Genomic DNA, 23,502 nt, shown 5'->3' on the forward strand with positions numbered 1-23,502 from the left:
AAAATGAATTTAAATTGTAAATTTAAAATCCGTGCGTGTATAATTCGATACGTAGTGGCTGTGTAGTTATTCGAAATTTGAAGCTCGTTGTCGATTGGTCGACGTTATCGCATATCGATTATAATCGACCAATGAGCGTTCAAGAAGAGAGCATGTCGCACACGTACGACATCGACAAGAGTGGAGTTGATTGGTCGGCGAAGAGAAAACCAAGCGCGCATGCGCGCCAAGCGAGACAGCGGAGCGCCGCCATCGTTCGGTGAGAATTTCCAGGAACCAAACTCACTGAGAAAGAAAGATAGAGAGAGATAGAGATAGAGACCAAGAGCGAGCCAGGACAAAGCCTCTGCCCTCCCTTGTAATGCCGCGGTGTAAGCGGTCTATCGTCATCATCCATTCTCCTCCGTACGAGAAACGACTGTGGTGTATGCACGCGACATGAACGCGTTGTCGTGAATGGCGCCGGTGGTGAAAAGTTTGGCTGTGCAAGTTTTACCAATAATTCCGTTTAACAGTCGCCTATGGAAGCAGTATTTGAGATGGACGCTTACGAGGAGTAGCACCACTTCCGTTCGCTAATTAAGCGTGGCTTTTCGCTCCCTTTTCTTTTTGTTTTTTTTTTTTCTTTTGTTTCTTTCCTTTGCTTTTTTTCGTTTCCTCCCCCTCTTAGCGGTTACCACATACACGAAGCATCTCGATAGTACATATACGTACCTCGCGCGCGTGAATTAGGAGCGGACGATTGCAAGGCTAAAAGAACGCGGAGGAAAGCGAAAGAAGAGACAGACAGAAAGAGAGAAAAAAACGAGAAAAATGCGCCTCGACGTAGAGAGAAGAGCGTGGAGAACGCTCGGATTCCAGTATGAGTGTCCGTAAAAGCGGACGACGAATATCGACGAGACTCGCTCGGTTATAAAGTGGACGGACAGCCGTGCGCTGCAACACACCTGCACGGTGTGCACGCTCCGATGCGTTGTTGGTGAGTGTGTGCGTCTACTGTCTTTCTTTCTTTCTATCTATATCATCATATATATATATATATATATGTGTGTGTTATGTGTGTGTATATATATACACATATATCTGTATATAATATATATATATATCTATCTATCTCCCTTCCCCGGCAGGCGCGTGTATGCGCGGTTGGCTGCTGCGTACGCGTGCGTGTCCCCTCTCATCGCGAATCCCGCTATATTCGGTGTATATACGTCCGTGTGAAGGAGAGCGCTCACGTACGTTGACACGAGTACATTGGTGTCGCACCTTCTCAACGTCGTAGATGATCCGAGAAAACGTGTGTATCGTTGTTCCCTGTCTACGAGAGATACACGTATGTATATATGTGTAATATACGTGTGTCACTCGCGGTAGTAAACCATCGTCACTACCACCACACCACACTACACCACCACCACCATCACCACATCGACGTCGCGTCGTGTGTATGTGTATGTATATACTGTGCGCAGCCGCCGCGCGCGAACCAACACGCATGAATCCGCGCGAGTGCCGTATACGTATGTACTCGTGTAAAATGAATATGTGTCTTGGACGCGAGTAAGCGTCGTGTGTCGTACGTAGAGTACGACGAGCAAGTGTTCCGATTCTGACACGATGACACGACCGTGCTAAGAAAACGTGGGACGACAGTGAGTCGTGCGGTCGCGAGTGTTTCGAGAGACGCGTTCGATCGTGTGTTATCTTCTATACTTCGCCGTTGCTCCTTCTCGATGCAGGAAGACGAACTCGTCGAAGATAGCAATTTCGAATTAGAGGTCTGCTGCGTTTCATCGTCGCAGGACACGCCGTGATCTCGCGTAGGAGAACGGACGGAGTGTATGTGTGTGTGTGTGTGAGAGTGAGAGAGAGAGAGAGAGAGAGAGAGAGAAAGAAAGAGTGAGAGAGTGAAAAAGAGAGGGAGAGAAAGAAAGAGAGAGAGAGAGAGAGAGAGAAGTGGATATCGATGAACATGGTTCGAACGTTTCTGGCCGGTTTTTCAACGAGCACGAAAGATCGAGGATCTTTCGATACGAGAATCGTGTCTCTCTCGCGAGAAGTTCGTTAAATTCTATGCGAGCAATATGTGAAAAGGCATCGCTTCATCGAGAAGACGAAATAGCCCGAACGATGTGCCAGTGAAACTGGCGTAAAAAACGTATCGTGCGTCGAAGAGGCTCTCCGGCATTGCAAATGGTGCTTAACCTAACCTTTCGTTCTTCTCCGCTCGTCGTCACGGTTTTTCTCGCTGCGGAGCGCGTTCTTTCGAGATCTCGCAGGGAACTGAAATTGGAAAGAAAGAATCTAAAACACCGAAATCGTGCACCTTTTTTGCATTCGTAATTGTACGTTAATTTTTCTTCTTCTTTTTTTTTTTTTTTTTTTTTTTTTTATCGAAGAACATCGATTTTTTTTTTTTCATCTCCCCGATATATAAAGTCGATCGTACGATTACGATTCTAACTTCCTTTTTTTTCTCTCCTTTCTCACTTCGTAATTCGTCTTCTTTCATAAGTTACTAAATGTTCTGTCGCGAAGAAACGTTTTCGGTCTCTAATCATTTCTTAATGAGCTTTACGATCGACCATTTCGAAGTCAGTTTTTTCTTTTCTTTTCTTTTCTTTTTTTTGTTTTGTTTTTATTTTAAAGTTACATACGCATTGATATTTAAATTAATTGTGATTCCTGATATATGATAAATCTCCCACAGAGAGATTTGCATCCGTATCATACTGACATAACGTTTCTTTTTTATCTATTCGATTGATCGTTCTAAAGGAAAGTTATTGCATCTCTAGTGTTTGTCCTCAGACAGCAGTGGTGGTGGTTATTCGTGTCAGCATTCGGTGGAAACACGAGATCAGAATCTAAGGGAGATATTTTGAACGCTAGGTCTTCGTCCTTTGTTTAAGAACCACGAATCCAGTGGTCGTTATAAAATCTTTGATTTCTGAATAAGAGCATAAAGAGCAGTGTTTGCTCACGTTTTGTGTTGTGCAATGTGGTTCTGTAAAACAAAGCTCTAATTTTGTGTAAGCTGACATTTCAATACTTGCGTCAAGCTGCTGCTGCTGCTGCTGGTGGTGGTGGTGGTGGTGGTGGTTGTAGAGTGACGTTACAACCGGATTGGAACAAAGTTATCAAACGTTATGGAAGAAAGATAAAAAGTCTCTATGAAATGGATAATAAAAGGAACACATGCTTTGGGAATTGATGGGTATATGCTTTTCCTGCAGGAGACCTACTAGCAGCAGGTTGAACAGTAAGATCTCTGAGCATATTTCGGCGTCGGTAACTCCCCTCCATGTTTGTCTGGAGGAACAAAGAGGACCAGAACTGGGCTTATGTGACGCCTCAGCTCACAAGCCACAGGTATATTTTTTATATTCTGTATCTGTAAGATTTAATTTATAGTATAAATCGTAAATGATTTTAATTAGATTTATCTCTTTAAACAGGTCAAAAAGGTTTTTGAAAATTACAAAGCACAAGAAGAGGCTGCAGAGGAAAAATTGGAGATTGGACTAGTTGTAATTGATATCGGAGAGGTGGAGCAAAACCAGCCGAGTATGGCCAATACTATTAGTAATATGAAAATGACTAACCCCATAAAGGGGCTTGTCAGTAAACGTCGTAAACGTTTCAAAGAAGATGGCTTCGATCTTGATCTCACATGTAACCTTTCGAATTTATAATTTAAACTATTCGTTTATAAGTATTCATTGTATACAGGTGCAAAACGCGTTATTACATATTCCTTAATTTTATTGTAAATAGATATACGAGACAATTTAATAGCTATGGGATTTCCTGCTGAAAAGTTGGAAGGAGTATACAGAAATCATATTGATGATGTTGTCAAACTGCTAGAATCTAAACATAAGGATCATTATAAAATTTATAACTTGTAAATATCACTTTTTTATTTTATTTAATTCTATATTATTTTTGTACCTATAATAATTTTTTTCAATTTTCTCCCTTTCTAGGTGTTCCGAGAGGTCCTACGATTTTAACAAGTTTAAGCAAAGAGTTGCTACGTATGCATTCGATGATCATAATCCACCAAGGTTGGAACAAATTAAGCCATTTTGCGAAGATGTACACACGTGGCTTTCTTTGCATAAAGAAAATGTAGCAGTAGTTCACTGTAAAGCAGGTAAAGGACGAACTGGTGTTATGGTATGTTGCTACCTTCTTCACAGCAAACAGTTCCCCACTGCCACAGAAGCTCTTAACTATTATGGTACCAAAAGAACACACGATAGGTAGGTTCTTTTTTAACCGCTTCGCCGTACTACGCTAATATTATTATTTCTATATAATAATAGTATATGATATAAAATTTTGTAATTAGGAAAGGAGTAACAATACCTTCCCAAAGGAGGTACGTGGGTTATTATGCTACTCTCGTTCAAGAGGGTCTAAATTACCAGCCAATTACATTAATTCTACGAAAAATTCAATTGGATCCAGTTCCCATTTTTAACGGGGGCCAAGGCTGTAAGGAGAATGATAATTTACATTAATCGTTTAAATATTAAAATAATATGATACATTCTAATTTATGATCTATATTTTAGATCTGCATTTTGTAATATCCGAATCAAATAAGAAGGTATTTAGTTCAGAAGTTCACGAGGTACGAAAAGGAATGCATTCTATTTGTATTCCGTTACAACATAATGTGGCTCTAACAGGTGATATTCGAGTGGACTTCTATAATAGGCCAAAAATGAAGAGAAAGGTATACGATTACAGTTTCTATAAAAATATCTCTTTGCGCTTGTTAATCGACTTGAAAATTATTCTATTGTTCTTAGGAAAAGCTGTTCCACTTTTGGTTTAATACATTTTTTGTACGCGATCACGTTTCATCCGAGTATGATAACGGGGAATTACCGGTTGAACGATCGACGAGGGCATTGAGTTGCGATGGTACAGCCATGGAATTACCGATGGTGATGTCACATGTAAAACCCCGAACAGGATCTCTAGCTAGCCTTGGACCCATGCCACCTACTCTTGTTTTGAGCATAGACAAGTGGGGCTTAGACGACGCACATAAAGACAAACATCACAAAATCTACAGTGCAGATTTTAAAGTGAGTTCTACCGTCGATTATCGGCCGATTATCGTTCCTAAATTTGTATCTCATAACAATATTTACTAATTTCAGGTTAGTTTATTTATGCACCGAGTTGGTGGAAGTAATTCGCCGGCTGTGCCAGCGACAACGAATAGGTTGGGAGAGGGTGTACAAATAGGAATGGGTGGTCAGGAAACGCCCAGCGAATCCAGTGAAGCGGATAGCAGTGAATGCGATACAACGGGAGATGAAGATGGTTGGGAATCTGGTGAGTCTTCTGCATCTCTGGTGGTGAATCACCACAATCTTACACACAGCAGTAGCCATACACATGTTAATACCCACCAAAGAACTAGTCTCAGAGAAACAGCTAAAGGTTTACTCTCACGTGGAGATAAAAGTAGGAATAGTCCTAGGCAAAGCACGGCTAGTGTAAAACGTTCTTCAACATTTGTTCGTTCATCCACGTTAGATACATAGTCGATTCGTTGATCTTGGAAACTCTTAGAAACTGAGTTCTTTCAACTGGCATTAAACTTTGCAGATTTATGTAACTTCAGTTTTTAAGTTTGAAAAGATTTGTAGCGTGTGTGTGTATATATATATGTATGTATATATATACATATATACATATATATTATATAAATAGTATGCACACATGCATACACATATTCTGTTTTATACATAAACACACACACACACACACACACACACACTATTGCTTGTTAAGAGAGTACAATTTAAAGACATTTATTATTTGACTTTTCCGCACTATTTCAGCATGAAATGTGGTAAAGCATCTACCAAAAATGCATAAGGATTCTTTTTTATTTTGATCATGGTTGGAAATTCTTGTAATCCCGTCTTGTATGACATTTGCTTCTTTTTCCAGTTAGAATAAATATTGTCAAAATATATTAATCTTTCATTGAAAAATTAGTCATTTTATTAATCTTACAAATAGTAATGAGAAATCTCTTGGTTAATTGTAATAGGAGAATACAAACAAAATTTTACATTCGATAATCTTCTTTATTTTTTGTTACAATAATGAAATTCTGCCGACACGTATTTGTGAAAGTGAACGTAATAATGTTTAGAGATCTAATCTATCTTATCCTAATCTATTTTCTCATGCAAAGAGTATGGTACATATTAAAATTATACAAATCTTACCACAGCACAAAATTAGAAGTTTTTGTTGCACTATTATATTATTTGCATGTCTTACAGCAACTCCTTGCCTTTTTTGGGTATTGGGGATTATTAACAACTATTGATAAGTAATTAAGAATCTATTTTTAATTGATCCTCTTATTGATTATTCTATCTGTTTCTACAGTATTAAGTGTTTAATCCAATTTATTTTGAACAACTTTATAAAATTGCTTCTGGAATTATGATATAGGATTATTGTAAATAGTACATTTTCAATGTGGTAGTTCTTGCTTCTAAACAAGTTTGTAACTTCCATGTGACATATTAATATACGATATAGTACATTTCAATCATCAAATATGTTTGTCGTATTTCTAACTATACATGCATATAGTAGAATTACAAACATTATTGATTTTATTAGTTTATAACATAAGATGTCTATATCTGCTCAGGCATAAAAAAACTTGTTAAATTTAGATTTCTATTTCTATTAAAAATAGAGAGTGTATCTTGATAATATATAAAAAAAAAAACGTTATAGTGATGATTAGTACTTTGGAAATACCAAAGTCAATTTGTGTATAGACTGCTACAAATAATTATAGTAAGAGTTTGTAAAATAATATTGACAATGATATATGTATCAAGAGATTTCTTCTGTTTTATTTTTCTTTTCTTTTTTTCTATTTTTATCATGTAAAGAAATTTTTTCTAAACACTATTCATTAGGCTGTGCAATGTTTAAACTTTTTTTCCCCTTGATATTTCCCATACAACCAAACATTCATTTAACATCAAAACACATTTTGTTTAATCAAACAAAAAAAAAAAAAATATGTATTTCACTGTAGAATATACTAATCTTAATAATTGAGTTAAAGGTAGCAGTAAAGCGTTATATACGAAAATATTTAAAAGATACCTGATAAAAATATGCTAATATAAAAATAATAAACTTCTTCATTGCACATTTTATTATTTAGTTGTAGAGATATAATCAATGTTATCAAAAGATAATCTCTATCACAAATATTGAACAGTGCGTATCTTACAGATACGCGAGTATTTATAAATACTATAAAATATACAGTTTTAAAGAGCGGTCTTAAAATTGATATTTTATACATGTTCAAATTTGTGATTATTAATATGAAAACTGTGTACCTCTCTGCAAAGTGAGAACAGGGAAAATTTAATTCTTATTTTGAATTGTATGAATTTAAATTATATTATTAAATTAGTAATTTTCAGTTAGGCTGGTGCTTACTTACTTTAAGCAAAAGTTGAAAAATCAGTTTATAAGGGACCTATAGAATTCAGATTTAAAGAAAAAATCAGAATTTAGTTTATCAATGAATTAAAATCGTCTTTCTACCGTTTATATATATATATATTTCTCTTTTTAATATATACAAAGATCACACACAATTTTAACTTAGTTTACTGTTGAAAAGCGAGTAATGGTGTTTAGGTACTACAAGTTGATAATAAGTAAAATACAGTCTGGCTTTAGGGTCATTATTAGTTGGAAATAATTGGAATTTGATTCTAGAAGCATGTTTCTAAAATGTTGTTTGCATGAAATTATTGTAATATTGATTTTTCAGTTTTGATATATAAGTGTAATTATTTTTGTAAATTTGTATTTATTTTTTTCATTTATAAACATCTATTTAAAAGCTATTATTTTTGCAGGAAATTATTTTTCATTATACACTAATTTATATTACACAATCTATCTATATAAAATGACATATAATGTTTCTATATGTCATAAAATTAATAATAATGTGTGTATGTGTATGTATGTATATATATATATATATATATATATCATACTTTCAGTTATATTATATAAAAAATTTATGTAGTTATGAGGTATATATAGAAATTAATAGAACTTTTGTATAAATCAAATGAATAGTACAAAGGTGTATTACATTAATACGTTTTTATCGTTAAAAGAAAACAAAGAAAAAAGAAAAAAAAAAGAAAAAAAAAAGAAAAAAGAAAAATATGACAAGCAACATAATTCGATATAGTGTAAGAGTCTATAAAAAAATAAATCTAATTTTTAGAAGGGTATCCCTGAAGCCAGCATCGTTCGGTTTTTTTTTTTTTTATCCAAACACAACAATCTTGTAAATATGTAGTGTTAATTACTATAGATGTATTAGTAACAATTTACTGTTTACAATAATATATACATCATTTACAAGATATTGCGTCTGGATGTTCACATACATAAGTATTTTGTCTTTTTTTAAAAAAATATTATTCCTTAATAGTCATTAGTACTTTAAACTTAATACTGCTTTTTACATTGTATAAATGTACAGTCGAAGATACAATTTTATACTTCTGAAAGTAAAATGCACGATTATCTATTATTGTTCTTATCGTCAATATGCAAAACAAAAAATCAATATTTTTCCTTAATGCTTTTTATACAGTTTTAAAATTTGCCTGTAACGTTGGAATATCAGAGCCCTATGACATTTATAATTTTGTTCTAATCCTTGTATTATATTGCATGTTGGTAATTTATAATAAAAAAAAAAATTAAAGAGATTGTTGTATAATGTCTGAAACATATAAAATCTGTGAGACACATTTATTAACGATTATATAATAATTATATTTGTGATACTATATATTACTTATTATTATTATTATTATTATTATTATTATTATTATTATTATTATTATTATTATTATTATAATTACTATTATTATCTCTATACCGTTGTTATATTATAATTATCATTACCACAATTATTATTACAAATGCTACTGCTGTTACTATTATTCTCAATATCACCATCAGAGACATACCTGCTATTATTATCACAATTAAACTGTTAATGGTTTTTAAATACAATGTTGTGTTACAAGCGTACTTTTGTATTTCATATTTTACAAATAAGAACACGCACGCACATACATATACATGAGAATGTGTCTACAATGTATTCATGTCTCCTACTTTTTTACAGAATGTATAATACATTGTTCTCTCATCGATCCAATGATTTGAGTAATAATGATTAGTTATGAACATATAGATATTTAATTTCTACTTTTTAGTTATCTACGCTATTATAATATTTTTTACTATTATAATTCCAGTATTTACTTCTATTATATATAATATTTGAGACTTCCCCCGTTTGTGACTGCTTTTCCGAAGGTACAAAGTGAAATTCTATATATATATATATATATATATATATATATATATACATATATATATATATCGTTTCTTTATTTCTTTAATATATCATTAGCGTATTTCTTTAATTATAACTTTTAGCGTATGCGGTGTAATGGATATGCATTGATGAGTAGCGGTAAAGTTTCAGAGTTATTTTCTTACATGTAATATTGTATTGCCATAATTAGAAAGTCATTGTACGAGACACGAGTGTGTATTATGATAAATGTTTTTTCATCATCTGTGAACAGCTTTTATTCTCACCGAAATTTCGATAATACGTAGCGAAATATTTTCTCAGATCGGTGCATCTGCTTTCCTTGCACTCTATTCCTTGCATGCTGCGTGTAAGTACATTATTGCAAGTTATATTATCCTTCTTCGTGTAACATTTACACACAGACATGTGTATATATATATATATATATATATATATATATATATATATATACACGTTACATTTTTATGTAAACGCATCACATGAGAAGGGTAGAAGTGGCAAATGCGAGTGACTATAATTATCTATTTTCTTCTTTCTATAAAAAAAAATCCTTTCGTGTTCTTTATTGCATGTTTATCATTATGAATGTACATAAGAAAAGTGCTACATATTTCTTTAACCCGAGATCAGAAAAAAAAAGTAATTGAATGATTCATCCGATCGAATTGTAAAAATTTCTTTAACAACATCATTAACAAATTTCATTTAATATCCTAAGTTTATGTCAATAATATAGATATACGTATATATTATGAATGTTATTAATGTGAAATTATTATTGAGTTAAAGAGATATTTGTAACTTGAGAGAAAATAGCACTATGTCCTCTTCAATATTAATTGTTAACAATAATACCATTTAATATTGATGATAATAATAATAATAATAATAACAACAATAATAATGATAACAACAACAACAATAATAATAATAATAATAATAATAATAATACGATGTCAGAATAACCGTAGATAGTGACTGACTGATTGTATCTATATGTCTGTTCGCCCATAGTGGACATGGATCAACGCGTTGGCCGGTATCGTCTACTATCTGATGGAGGGATGATAGATCTTTTGTGAGCACATCGCACATCACCCTTATTCATCTTTCAACTACCGTGTCAATGTTATCTTTAGTTATCAGATAAACATCATTAAATGTACAAAGTAAATGAGCTGATAGGTCTCTGCCATATTCGTGTTTTACGTTTAAGATTTTGACAATGTGAAATTTGTTCGCAAAATATTTCTTCTTCTTCTTCTTCTTCTCTTTTTTTGATTTGTTTTTTCTTTTTCTTTTTTTTTTCTTTTTTTTTTTCTATTTATTTAATAACGAGCAATTACTTTGTAACATGAGATTAGATTTATTTGATTTCGGCAATAGAAATAAATTTTCTCGTAAATTACGAATTAATTTAAGTGCCCATTACGAGTGTTGTTAAGTAACGCAGGGGTAACCAGAGAATATTTCTAGCAGTTAGTATTAAATCAAAATTAATCATATTTGTATTCCTATGTACAAAGCAGCAACGTTATATCGTTATCGGGATTGTGTTCATTAAGGTAGAGAAGGAAAGAAAAGCAAAGCAAAGATAAAATTCTCATCTCTGGGCACCCATTAGCAAATCGTTTGTTCGAAATAATATTGACAAAGAAATGGAAGTATTAACAAAATAGGGATGTATGTTGCGTCTATACAAAATTGAAAGTTAATGAATGCATATATTGAAAGATCGATAGACGAATATACTTTTTATTTATTTTATTTTACTTTATTTTATTTTATTTTATTTTATTTTTGAACATTTGGGCAGAGCAATCTCTTATAAAATTGTATTATAAATTTGAAAATAATCGTGGATCAAATTGTGCGTATTTTTGTTTTCTTTTATTTATCGCATATCAATATTGTAAATCGACGATTTTCTTACGATGTTAGCGTACGAAAGACTTTTCGAATTTGTCGAAATGACAAGAAAAAGAGACATCGATCGCAATTGCTGAAGAAGAAAAAAGAAAAGAAAAAAAAAAAAGAAAAATAACACGTGAAGCTGCTGCACTATAGTGAGAAAGCACGTATTATGGTGTAAACTAAATGGACTGATTGTGTGAAGAAAATAATGCCGTATAGAACAAGACTATTTTCTTAAATAAGGGATAAATATCGTAAGTCAATAATGCGCGTCAAGAAATGAATGGGATGTACCGATAAAATATCTCGACTCGAAAAAAATTTTTACAAATGATCCTATTGATCTCCCCACCCCACGAACCTCGATCGCCCACTCCGCCTTCCCCCTAAGTTTTCGTCGAATTTTCATCAATCTACTTCGATATAAAATTTATTTCTTTGCGGACTTTTTAATACTGCTGAATTAGAAAGTTTGACATTGATTACTTCTCTTATTCGATATTTAATTTCTTATTTCTTTTTATTTTTTTCTTTCTTAATTGGAAATGTTCGATTTTGTGATCGGCTAAAATATACGTATATTTTTGTACAAAGTCACAAATATCGAAAGCCGATGCGATTTAACTCGTCGTCATTTCGTAGATATAATATATATTACGTTTCGTCTAATCAATAAAACATTTTGTATGAAATATATATATATATATTTTTTTTTCTTTCGTCATAATCAAATTTAATTTAATCGAGAATAAAAATTTCGATGAGACTTACCCGCTTAATATTTTAACAATATTTCGGCATGCGGAGTGTTTGAAGGATGTGCATGAAAGAAAGAAAGAAAAAAAAAAAAAACAAAATAGGAATACGTAGAATCTTCATTTCCGAAGAATATGAAGATTCTAAACAGCTTATTAGAGTGTAAATAATATAGAAAATAAATTATATATAGAGCTTATATACATTTATCCTCGATATTCATGAACTTGTTCATTCACACCACTGTATCGCAATCTTCGTTTCGCATTTACTACGTTTTCTGTCACGATCTTAAAATATGTTTGTTATTTTTCTTCTTTCTATTCTTTTCTTTTTTTTTTCTTTTCTTTTCTTTTCTTTTCCTTTCTTTTCTTTACCTTTATCTTCATCTTTTTTTCTTCTTAATTTGATATTTCGTAAAAATTTTGCCTTTCGTCTTCAACGAAGTCGGAAATTCATTTACTGTGAGCCTTTTAATACGACAGCATATTAAGATTGTAAGGTATTTACATCGTGCCTCATTTAAATCTATCTAGTTTATATACATACATATATATATATAGTATATATGTAAAGAATAAGAGAGGGAAGGGAGGGCTGCTAAGAAACGATCTTCAATACAATTGTACTGTTCGCAGGCGAACACGTTCGATGAGGTACATAGTTGTTGATTTTTCGATTAATAAAACGTACAAATGAAGAATAAAAAAAGAAAAGTAAAGAAAGAGAAAGAGACGGAGAGGGGGAAGGAGAGAGAGAGAGAGAGAGAGAGAAAGAAAATAAGATAGAAGAAGAAAATAAAATGAAATATAATTTTCATCATCGTGAAAAGGAAATCTTCGAATGAACGAAACGTACTGTATAATTGCGATGTTATAGTGTTTGGTTGTTAATTCGCGAACTATATTAACGTGAGAATGAGAGTGAGAGAGAGAGAGAAAGAGAGAGCGAAAAAAAAATAATTTATTGAATGTGCAGAACAAGAGTCTCGACGCCGTCCTACGTGATTCACGGACACACGTATATACATAAACACATAAATACACATATACATATACTTGTAATTTATTTGATCACACTTTTAGCACGTAGTCCACTTGAAACTACGACGTTTCTTGCCTTCGACAAGTTCTTTCTTTTTTTTTTTTTATTCTTTCTCGATCGATGATAAGATGCAGTTGCTTACGTTCGAAACTTAAATTATTTTCGGTTCGAGAAATAGAAAAATATCGTGCCATGTTCCTAATCGTCATTTCACGCGAGAGAAGCGTGATTTAGAAGAGTAGAGAAGAACACACAAAGAAAAAAATGGCAATTATCCAAATTTCATTGTAACGCGTGTACAGTCGCCGTTCATATTAGTCGTGTAATAATAATAATAAAAATAATAATAATAATAATAATAATAATAATAATAATGAAATCTATCGTAGAAAAATAATGCAAATGTCGAACAAGAAGGAAAACAAAAAATCCAATAGAAATCATTCAAGGTGATTCGTTAAGGAAAAAAAAAAAAAAAAAAGAAAAAAATATGAAGGCCACACTGTATTGTTTATTAATCGAAAAACGACACGAACTGATAAAAAAGAGAAATGCTTCATTGTTTCATAATGATACAAATAGATAACAAATGGGACACTTTGTTTATGCCATAATAGAAAGAGAGAGAGAGAGAGAAAGGCAAGGAAAAAATGATGGCATGTGAGAAAGAGAAAGAATGAGAGAGAAAGAGAAAATAAAGAAACGATTGTGTAAAACGGACACTTTATCATTTTTGATTAGCGATGCTTACATAATTAGTGATTACCGTTGTGATATATCTGATTAGGTAAATTTCATTGCCCAAGATGTTAATGGAAATATTTTATATCTTCCTTTATATAAAATAGGGCTAACAATAGATAACAGTAAGTTCGACTAAGAATTGTAGTACAAAGTTCTTATTTTTGGTAGTAAAAGGAATATTGAGAAAGAGAGAGAGAGAGAGAGAGAATGAGAGAATGAGAGAATGAGAGAAAGTGAAAGAGAGAGAAAGAGAGCGAAAGGGAAAAAAGTACTTTGTCCAATTACGCTACTGACGTGTTTCATTATTCTTAACAGAAAAAGAAAAGAGAGAGAGAAAAATGGAGGGAGAAAAGATAAGATTGTAAATTCGACGTCAACTGGTAAATCGATCGTTATCTTGTGCATATGATATATTTTTTTCTTTTTTAAACAAACACGATTTTTCATAGATTTAATTTTTGTTTTATGATAGACCTTTATGGCAATTGTTACAAGGGTAATTTTTATTGAAATTGAACGAGACTATTTACGAAAAATATGCCGAAAAGATCGATTCGATCCAAATTGACTTGAATAAGAATTTCTGCATATATAGGGTATTTCACGAGTAATGTACAAATCGTCAAAAAATTTTCCTTCCTTTTTCCGTTATTACGTGATTATAAATACGGATCATTGTATTTGTAGAAAGTACATAAGCGATTTGTATTTTCGTGGATAACACCTAAATTGAAATTTGTATTTAAAGCACTGGCGATATATTTTTCATTGATTACAATTAACATCAAGATAAATCATAAACGATTTATACGGAAAGGTTGAAAAGAAAAAAAGAAAGAAAATTGCGTTCCGTGTGTGTGTGTGTGTGTGTGTGTGTGTGTGACAGAGAAATTTTTTTTTCTTTTTGCATTACATAATAAAAAAAATGAACAAAACAAAAGAAAAAAAAAATAAGTACCTCAGTGTTGATATAGATTAAAATAAATTCTTACAAAAACACGACGTACGTTTCGATCAACGCAAAAAGAAACAAATGTTACCTATGAAATTTGCGTAAGGAATGTACATGGTTGTATTGGAATACAAAAAAAAAAAGAAAAATAGAGAGAAAGAGAAAAAGGAAAGGATAATACTTTCCTTAAATTCTGTATAAAGTGTGAAAAATGAGAAAAAAAAAGGAGAATGTGTTGCGCGCGGATTGCTTAGAGATAGAGACAGAGACAGAATGAGAGAGAGAGAGAGAGAAAGAGAGAAAGAAATGAAGTGTCAAAAAATGAGGTATGACAAGGACAAACGATACCGTGTATCATAGTTGGTCTCTCTTGTACATACACGCGTATCGCGTATTGTTTATTATTAGATCGTCTCATATCGTTCATTGACGGGCAATAGAACGCAAGTGGAATGATCTTTTATCACTTTGATCCTGATTTTTTTCGAGTCGTCCGTTTCTCAAACAAAAACTGGATTGTCATCTTTGCGATACCTCGTTTTATATCGTTATATACGATCAATCTCGAAAGGATGATAGAGAAGATCAGAAACTTGAAGTGAAATAATAAAAAGGGAAAAGAAAAATATGAATATAAAGAGAGAAAGAGAGAAAGAAAGAATAATGAATAATAAGCGGAAGAGAAGAAGATAAGGTTTATTCCCAAAAAAGAGAAAAAGAGAGAGAGAGAGAGAGAGAGAGAGAGAGAGAACGAAAAAAAGAGAAAAAACAAAAAAGAACAAATAGAAGGAAAATACGAATGAGATACTGTTCTTTGTATAACTTATACATACATTCACGAGAAACGTTTTTTCCTTCGCTATATAGAGATCATATAAGTACCGTTTTATAAGTTACGTTCTTTACGACGGCCCACTTTTATATAATTCATGCAAAATCTGTTTTAAAATATAAACGAGAAACACGTAATAATTTTTCTTCTATTTCTAATTTATAACATTCTCTTCGTACACGATTCTCAAAGCTTTACCTTATTACTACTGCTACTACTACTATTACTACTACTACTACTACTACTACTACTACTACTACTACTACTACTACTACTACTACTACTACTACTACTGCTACTTCTACTGCTACTACTACTACTACTACACTACTATTCTACTACCGCTACTATTCTTCTGTCCATCTAAAAAACAAAAAAAAAATTAAACTTCTGTCAGGAGGTATGACGACTACTTTTCAAAATATGTACTTCGATTAACATTACATTGCACGTTTCGCATATAAGTACATATTCCATTTATTTAACTATCTTCTTTGACATACATCTTTTCTAAACAGATTTTTTGTTTTTTTTTTTACATTTCGTTACACACAGACATATATATATATATATGTATGTATGTATGTACGTATGTGTGTGTGTATATACATAAATTTAATTTTTTCTACACATGCGTATAACATTAATCAAATAATTTATATTTAATTTTTTTTCAGACAATAATACTTTACGCATAAGATAATCCGTACCATGTAAATAACAGTTATGTATAGTAATTTTTTTTATATTACCGACATTTCTTATTTAGATTCATTCGCAATGCCATTTAATTGATTCTACAGTTAATATTTAGGTCAACATCATCCAAAATTTCTTTCGTTTATCACATTATTTCTTTTCTAATCTTTTTAATTAGATACACACATGATTACAATTCATTCACACATACACAAAAAATCCTATATATACACACATGTGTTTGAATGCAATTTTATCTTACGAATGAAAATAGTACTTGTTTGTAAAGCAAGACAAAGATTATTAATATTAATATTATTAATAATAATAATAGCAATAGTAATAGCAATAATAATAATAATAATAATAATAACAATAATTATTTATTTTTTTTGGCTCGCGACTGACGCTTGGTCTGCTTACAGGGGAGTCGACGTATGTGTGAAAATTATGCGACTTGACTGATGGCGGGCCATTCAGAGCTAAACTCCTTCTCAGACGATCATCCTCTGACTGCCAAGACATCGCTTGATTATGAATCTGATCGATAGATCACGATCGATCGACCATCGTAACCTGCCTGCCATTCGCTACGCATGCATACCCGCATCCCCTGTAATTGTTGGTACAAGCTCAAGCTTTATCAATTTTTTTTCTTTTCATTTTTTCTTTTTTTTTTTTCTTCTTTTTTTCTCTTCCTTTTAATTAACTTCATAGGTAACAAATATTTAATTTATATTACACTCAATAATATTTTTTTGTTTCTTAATAACATCAGGTATATACAGTGTCGTGTATAACTGAGAAAATAGAGACAAAAAATAGATTTGAAAAAAAGAGAGACACAGTAAAATAATAATAATAATAATAATAGTAATAATAATAATAATAGTAATAGTAATAATAATAATAAAATTAATATTAATATTAATAATAATAATAATAATAATAATAATAATAATAATAATAATAAAATAACAATAGAGCGTACGCGCTCGTTGAACGCCCGTGGTAAGTCGAAACGCATCGTTTAAAAAACTTAGAATTGAATTACGATGAAATAACGATTATATTAGTTAAATAAGAAAAGAAAATGAAGTTATTTCGCGAAAAATTTTTTCATTCAATTATATGTCGTCTTGCATTTTTGATTGGACTGCTCGTATTTTCTTTTTCTTTTTTCTTCTTTTTTTCTCTCTTTATTCTTTTTAGGAAAGAATATAGAATATTCAGAAGTTTAATATTTAATGCAGTTTCAGGTTTTTTTTTCTTTTTTTTTTTTTAATTTTCTTAGAAGAAAAATAAAAAGATAATTCAGTCAATTTTTTAAATATAGGACGTGTATTATATATTACTGTTACGAAAATGAGAGAATAGTTGCCAAATATCGATATCTTAACGTCTTAAATACTAATCTAATATTCTCTTTCATTCGAATGCATCATCTTTTGACATCGCATTGTCTTCTCATTTCTATTTTATTATTTTCTTTTTTCAACGTTTTTCTAGCATTTTTCTCTCTATATATATTAATAAAATATAAAGAAGAATACACATTCTTTCTTGCCATAGTGAGTTAGCATGGGCAAAATTATTAGCGCGCGAAAATCATATTTTGATAAACGAAATATTAGTTGTTATATACAATTGCCAGACTTATTCTTTATTTAATATAATTTTTGCAATTCCGTTTCTCCGTTATTAAGTTTTATATATATATATATATATATATATATATATATATATAAAAGAAAAAAAGGGAAAGAGATTAAATCCGTTCCAAATATTTTATCGTGTATCGACTTACATCTTAGCCCGATAGAACTTTGTGCCTCTAAATTGTTAAACAAATATCTGCAGTTGCAGTTTGGTGTATCGAGGACTAGGATGCATCGTTATTTGTAATATACATATACATATATATATACATATATATATATATATATGTATATATATGAAGAAAAAAAATAATAATAATTGACGACTTTAATAATCATTCGAAATTTATCTTTTGATTATATATATTTTTTTGGAGAGAATGAATAAACGTTTCCTCGTATTACATATTTATAATATTTTTCATAGATTTAAAAGATGGTAACACGTCCAGCATATAAGAGTTACGTAGTTACATTTAAAATTTATCTCCCCGATGTTTAATACTCGATATATTTTTTCTTGTTATACGCCACATACGTGGAATCTTAATAACACTATTGTTACGTAGACATCATACTGTGTACGTTTTATAATTGTTATAATTAATAGGAAAGAGTGTCGCGTAAAAGGATAGACACACACACACACACATATACACAAAACAGACATACACATATACACACGTTTATTCTTTTACCATACAAGCTTTGAGAAGCTTTTGGCACGATCGATCGTAAATAAATTATTTGATCATCTACTTTAATGCTGTACAATAAATGAATATTTTAATTTATTCTGCACAATATCGGTGATGATGACGATGACAATGACGATGATGGTATGATGATTTGTTTTTTATTGCATTATTTGCAATTTAATTGCAATATCGATTTGAGAGAAATGAAAAGTTCATTGTTGCCTATATAGATTAAGCCTACAAATGAATTTTGTAATGAAATCTGTGTCGTTATCATTTTTTTAAAGGGATAATAAGCTTAGGACACCGAAGCCATAATAAAATGCGTTTGTTTGTTCTTTTTTTTATTATTATTATTATAATTTTTTTCGTTTTTTTTTTGTTTTTTTTTTCAATTACAATTTTCGTTACCCGAAGCTTTACTGGGACCAATACGATTACGTATAAGTCTGCATACTTTAAAAAACGAGACTACTTTAAGAAATAATATTTATAACATTGACCTTACGTTCTACTTAGCCTACAGAGTACAAATTAGATGACTTGATCTCAAATATGTGTGAAAATGATTAATTAACAAATTTTTAGAATACATATATACCTTAGCTATATTTTATGTATGCGTGGAGACATTTCATTAATATACTAGGATTCTTTGTAAAAAGAATGGGAAATTTTTTAAATAATTAGATACTAACATCTCATATATTTTTTATTTCATGAAAATTATATCGTTACATTGGTTATAATTGAATTAATTTAACCCAACAATATAATATTATTTTTATTATCACCAATACGTGACCACACAATCATAAATCATTTATTATTCTCGTCTTAAGATATAAGCAATCTTTTTGATTACTTACAAACTGCGTCTTCATAAACATATTTGTAAGATTAAAACGTTTCTTTTTTTTTTCTTTTTAATTTTTTTTTCTTTTCTTTTTTTTTTTTTTTTTTTAATTCTCAATCACATATGAATTGTGTTAAATTTATACTAACGTATCGTCAAATGAAATTTAAAGATAAGTCATGACACATTTATTATTCAGCATTATAGAATCGTTAATAAGATGATTTCCAGTATTTACATATACCTTTAAATGATGTTTAAATATATTTCAATAATTATATATAATACATAATACAATATTATATAAAGGAATATTGCGATTCTTTATATCATTATGATTATCAGCTATGATGCTATTGTTTCACCAATGTACCAACAATTAATGGTTATTATTTGTGCAAGAAAGGAAGCAATAATACTTCAAGACGATCTTTTATTTTTATAACATAAAGATTAATGTTTGAAATCTTTCATCGTGAGATTGATTTTATTTATATCTTAAAAAACCTTACTTTAAAACTAATCTATGATATTTATTACGTTCGTTAATATTATCACACAGTACAAAAATTCACACTTCTAATATTGCGTTAAAATTACGTGTATAAAAAGAAGTCTCTCTTAAATTTTTTTTTTCTTTCTTGAAAAATCAGACTTCACAGTGGAATGATCCCAGATTAAATATATTCCCGTGTAAAAATTTTATTCGTGATTATTAAATAAATTCATCAAATTGAAAGAAAATATTATCTCGTAATTCCTATATAATTACATTATTATTACTTATAAAATATTTTCATTTAATGTAAATACACATAAAACATACCATCTAAATATTTTGTAACAACGAGAGTTTGTAATCTTTTAACATGATTTTCTAATTTTCCTAAATATAATGTTAATCAAAGTTATAAGATGGAGGAAAAGATTTTTTTTTCCTTAGCTTATAGAGTGTATACTTAAGAAAAAGTGGAAAGTAGATATTAATATTGTATTGTTTGCCTTGCAAAAATTTGTTTTAGCAAGAGCTACGATCATTTATAAGATAATATTAGTTAAAATGCACGTGTAAGTATTACGAATGAATACTTCATATACAATTTACAAATCACATTCAAGTTAGGTACAATTTCTTATATCAGAAACTACAAATTGAGTTATTGTAGTTTGTCAAAAAAAGTTTTACACATTTATTCATCTTCCTCTTCCCCTACCACGATTAAAACCACCTCTACCTCGACCAGAAACCTTGCCTTTAGGTGGTGGGGATTTTGGTCTAAGAGCCTCTATTCGTTCTGTGCATCCTGTGGTTATTTGGCCATTAGAAAAATAACCAGTATAGAGATCGGCATTAAAATTTGTATTTGTTAATTCTGGTCCAACAGTGAGCCAACCTGGTCTAATTGTGCTGTCACGGCCAAATAAATGTAATCTGTAAAAATAATAATTAAAATAAGAATATCATCAAAATAATGCTTAATTTATCAGAGCTTTACCTTCGTCTACCAAGACAAAAATGTTCGATTATATGAAATATTTCGACTGGTTTTTCAATGGATCCATATTCAGGTTCTTCCGATATGATCAAGTCGATGTCAACGTTTGCATGAATAAAATCTCCATCTGTAGATCTTCTCACTGTTCCCTTAATACCCATTAAACAATGCTCTTTAGTTCTTTGAAGCACAGCTTTACTATCTAAGTTCTTACTGTGTCCTGGATTATTAATATTTGTACGAATCCAACAAATGTCTTCGCAACGTCTGAAACCCCATTTGCGGAGACAGAAACGTCCCATATCTAGACCATCGCTACTTCCACACCATAAAAATACAAAACTTCGATTAGCGGCTACTTCACCGATGTCTAATTCCATTATCTGTGAGATAAAGAAAATTTAATTTTACAGAAATCAATAAACTCGATTAATTGGTTTACTATTATAGAATTCTTATTAACTTGATCCCAGTTCCACAACTGTACGTTTGTTGCACCGCACGTTCTTTGGTACTCTTCCAATGGCGGTTCTATAAGAATAACATCAAATTTACAATTGAGTTCTTTTAAATTGTAAGTAAGGAGATCAGTTTTGAGATACATCGGAGGAGTAGCAGTGTCTGCGATTAGATCATCCTTTAGCTTGATTAGTTCTCTCAGTTTGGGATATTCCTCAAATCTATCCGCTAATCCTACATCTCTTATAAAGTTTTGCGGTCTTTGACCAGTGTCAATAAAATGTTGACAATAATCATTATGTGGATTGGATGATTGTGTCCCCTAAAATATTAGAAAATAATTTACATGAAAGTGATCGACTTAAACGACATTGAATAAACGTAAGAAGTTACTTTTAGAAACGTAGATGAATCCTTGTAAACAATTTCATCTGCAGGCACCGTATCATCTTTTAAATCTTTGACAGTGCTTTCTGATTTATCAGACAATAGTTTACCCTTTTTTTTCTGAACATCGTCGATGTCAGTACCCAAAATTTGTCTTAATTCATCTACACTAGAAACTCCAAGCTAAAAAGAAAAAGCAAATATTTTGAAGAATGTAAAATTGTATGGCATATATAAAAAACAAAACTAATCGAACGATCGTGTTATTTACCGTCTGTGCAAGTAGTTTTTTCCTTTTTTGTGAACGTTCCCGAAGTGTTTGCAACATTTTTCATTGTTTATATTTATTTTTAGGTTATATATTTACAAAAAAGGGATTCCATAAAAAATCTCATTACGGTTAAGAAAAAAAAAAATATGTATATCACAGATTGGTCAGATCACTTTTGTATTCGTGATTATTTATTTAAAATAAAAAAAGTTTCGTATAAATATAAAATATAAATTTATACAATACACTGTTATTACAAATAAGAAGACCACATTATTGCACCGGATGTTGAGTCGATAATACACGTCGTATATATAACAAATATTTTATTAGATTATTCCAACATTTCAATTAATTACATGTATATATTGTTATAACAAATTAGGATTATTATTATTATTATTGTAAGAATCAAGTTTTCATATTTAAATCCGATGGAATTACGGTGCCACTAGAATGTATGTTTGATACGTAACTGGGATAATTTTGATCGAGGCGCCATCTAGAACAAACGTATCGGTGCCTTTATCGAATCACTCATAGTTACGATCCTGGAAGCGCGAAAATGATCGACGCGTCATCTATTCGTTACCGCGTCGATATTGTGATCTTTAATTATTACTTTTTTCTTTATAATAATTAACATTTAAACGAAAGGATTATTTCACGAATATTATATAATTTTCTTCTTGCAAAGATAATTTTGTTGACGGTGATGATCGAATACTACGTTCGATTATACGTCGTTAGATTGTATCGAAGCAATTTCATAATACATTGGTGTGTAAACACTTTTAATGGAGGCAAAGTTATTGAACAGAATTATAAAGAGTCACTATCGTCATTTTCGTTCAGTCGTTTTCGAAAAGTTCCAGAGTTCGAAATCAAGTACGCTGCATTGTGTCAGAAGGTAAAGAAAACTAATCCAAACGACGACATATAATAAAACAATCTTTTATTACAGCAATAGAAATATCGTTTTCTCGAGGTTACCAAAAGAAAGAAAGAGAGAAAAATAGAAAAAGGAAAAGAACAAAATCGATATTTCTTTTTTTGTCGTTTACTTGAATCGAAACGATCGTGATAGTTACGTGTGTAAATAAGTGATCGAACAGATTATTACGAAATCGAACATAAAATAATAATTTTATGCGATAGGCAAATAAAATCGACGATGGTTAACCTTCAAACGTTTAGTTCGTTCTTACGATACGTAACGCGTTACGACAACGTAATTGGCAATACGCGGACGTTGACAATGAGTTAGGAA

At 30.9% G+C, this 23,502-nt stretch overlaps 3 protein-coding genes across 10 annotated transcripts in view; 2 read left to right on the forward strand and 1 right to left on the reverse strand.

Moving 5' to 3' along the window:
• Positions 1 to 100: 100 nt before the first annotated feature.
• On the forward strand, positions 101 to 17,665 carry LOC122633266 (phosphatidylinositol 3,4,5-trisphosphate 3-phosphatase and dual-specificity protein phosphatase PTEN). 8 transcript variants are annotated; one of them, XM_043820961.1, is made up of 10 exons: positions 1,477 to 2,345; positions 2,799 to 3,372; positions 3,459 to 3,675; positions 3,778 to 3,907; positions 3,990 to 4,268; positions 4,358 to 4,503; positions 4,584 to 4,747; positions 4,824 to 5,105; positions 5,181 to 5,358; positions 16,833 to 17,665. In XM_043820961.1, exons 2-10 carry the CDS (start codon positions 3,199 to 3,201, stop codon positions 16,850 to 16,852), a joined length of 1,590 nt encoding a protein of 529 aa, XP_043676896.1. In that variant the 5' UTR covers positions 1,477 to 2,345; positions 2,799 to 3,198; the 3' UTR covers positions 16,853 to 17,665. The 8 variants fall into 8 exon arrangements, with proteins under 8 accessions (XP_043676893.1, XP_043676900.1, XP_043676892.1 ...); XM_043820959.1 differs by lacking the exon at positions 16,833 to 17,665 and adding an exon at positions 10,481 to 12,217; XM_043820962.1 differs by lacking the exon at positions 16,833 to 17,665 and adding an exon at positions 5,871 to 7,657.
• A 2,187-nt stretch (positions 17,666 to 19,852) lies between these two features.
• LOC122633267 (N6-adenosine-methyltransferase non-catalytic subunit) lies at positions 19,853 to 22,680 on the reverse strand. The gene is made up of 5 exons (XM_043820966.1): positions 22,233 to 22,680; positions 21,968 to 22,144; positions 21,579 to 21,896; positions 21,116 to 21,498; positions 19,853 to 21,051 (listed from the first exon to the last, which is right to left on the reverse strand). The coding sequence occupies exons 1-5, from the start codon at positions 22,287 to 22,289 to the stop codon at positions 20,814 to 20,816; spliced, it is 1,173 nt and encodes a 390-aa protein (XP_043676901.1). The 5' UTR covers positions 22,290 to 22,680; the 3' UTR covers positions 19,853 to 20,813.
• A 445-nt stretch (positions 22,681 to 23,125) lies between these two features.
• Positions 23,126 to 23,502, forward strand: part of LOC122633264 (protein bicaudal C homolog 1-A) — a 36,479-nt gene continuing 36,102 nt past the window's right edge. The window contains exon 1 of the mRNA XM_043820954.1: positions 23,126 to 23,142. The gene's annotated coding sequence lies outside the window, so the exon portion shown is untranslated. The remainder of the gene's footprint in view (positions 23,143 to 23,502) is intronic.

The sequence above is a fragment of the Vespula pensylvanica genome, chromosome 12, assembly GCF_014466175.1.
Source record: "Vespula pensylvanica isolate Volc-1 chromosome 12, ASM1446617v1, whole genome shotgun sequence".
NCBI lineage: Eukaryota > Metazoa > Arthropoda > Insecta > Hymenoptera > Vespidae > Vespula > Vespula pensylvanica.